Below are 619 nucleotides of genomic sequence, written 5' to 3'. Positions count from 1 at the left end.
TGCAGTTACCTGGCCAGGCTTAACCCATCCATCAACGTCATTCAAAATCACTCTATCTTCTGATTTGATTTTAACGTGGTAAGTTAATTTACGCCAATGAAATATATCTCCAGCTGAAGGTAATCTGCTCTCCATTTCATTATCGAAGGTTTTTTCATTATTGGATACTGGATCAACTTTTTCAATATTTCCACTTTCAATATCCTTCCGCTTCAACCTATTTTTCTTCAAAGTACTTCTTTGGAACAATAATATTTCTCCTTTTTGCATAGCACCCTTGTTATATTCACATATCATAATATGCACAACTAAAAAGAAAACAACAAAGGCTACAACAATTCCCCAATTTCTCCATCTATGACTCCAGTAATACACATACTGTTCATTAATATAAGCGTCTCCACTCACATAATCCCTGCCAGTTACGGCACCAACAACGGAACAAATTATAGAATCACCAGACGTTGGGTATCCTGGACCAGAAGGAACAAATTGTGCGCATTTAAATTCACGTCCATGGAACTCATTTGCAATCAAAGCTTCGAAGGCATAACCAATAGGGTCAAGATAATTAATCCAACGACACCACCCATGCATTTTTGGTGTAGGAATAACGAAA

General features: G+C 37.0%; 1 protein-coding gene across 1 annotated transcript; it reads right to left on the bottom strand.

Annotated features, from left to right (window-relative positions):
• Positions 1-9: 9 nt before the first annotated feature.
• On the bottom strand, positions 10-597 carry AC631_06015 (uncharacterized protein; the record flags this gene model as incomplete). Its single annotated transcript, XM_015614844.1, has 1 exon — positions 10-597. A coding segment is annotated over one exon (588 nt), but the record flags the coding sequence as incomplete, so codon positions are not given.
• Positions 598-619: the final 22 nt, after the last annotated feature.

Source organism: Debaryomyces fabryi, assembly GCF_001447935.2.
Source record: "Debaryomyces fabryi strain CBS 789 chromosome Unknown contig00484, whole genome shotgun sequence".
NCBI classification, from domain to species: domain Eukaryota; kingdom Fungi; phylum Ascomycota; class Pichiomycetes; order Serinales; family Debaryomycetaceae; genus Debaryomyces; species Debaryomyces fabryi.
This window is presented reverse-complemented; position numbering and strand designations above follow the sequence as displayed.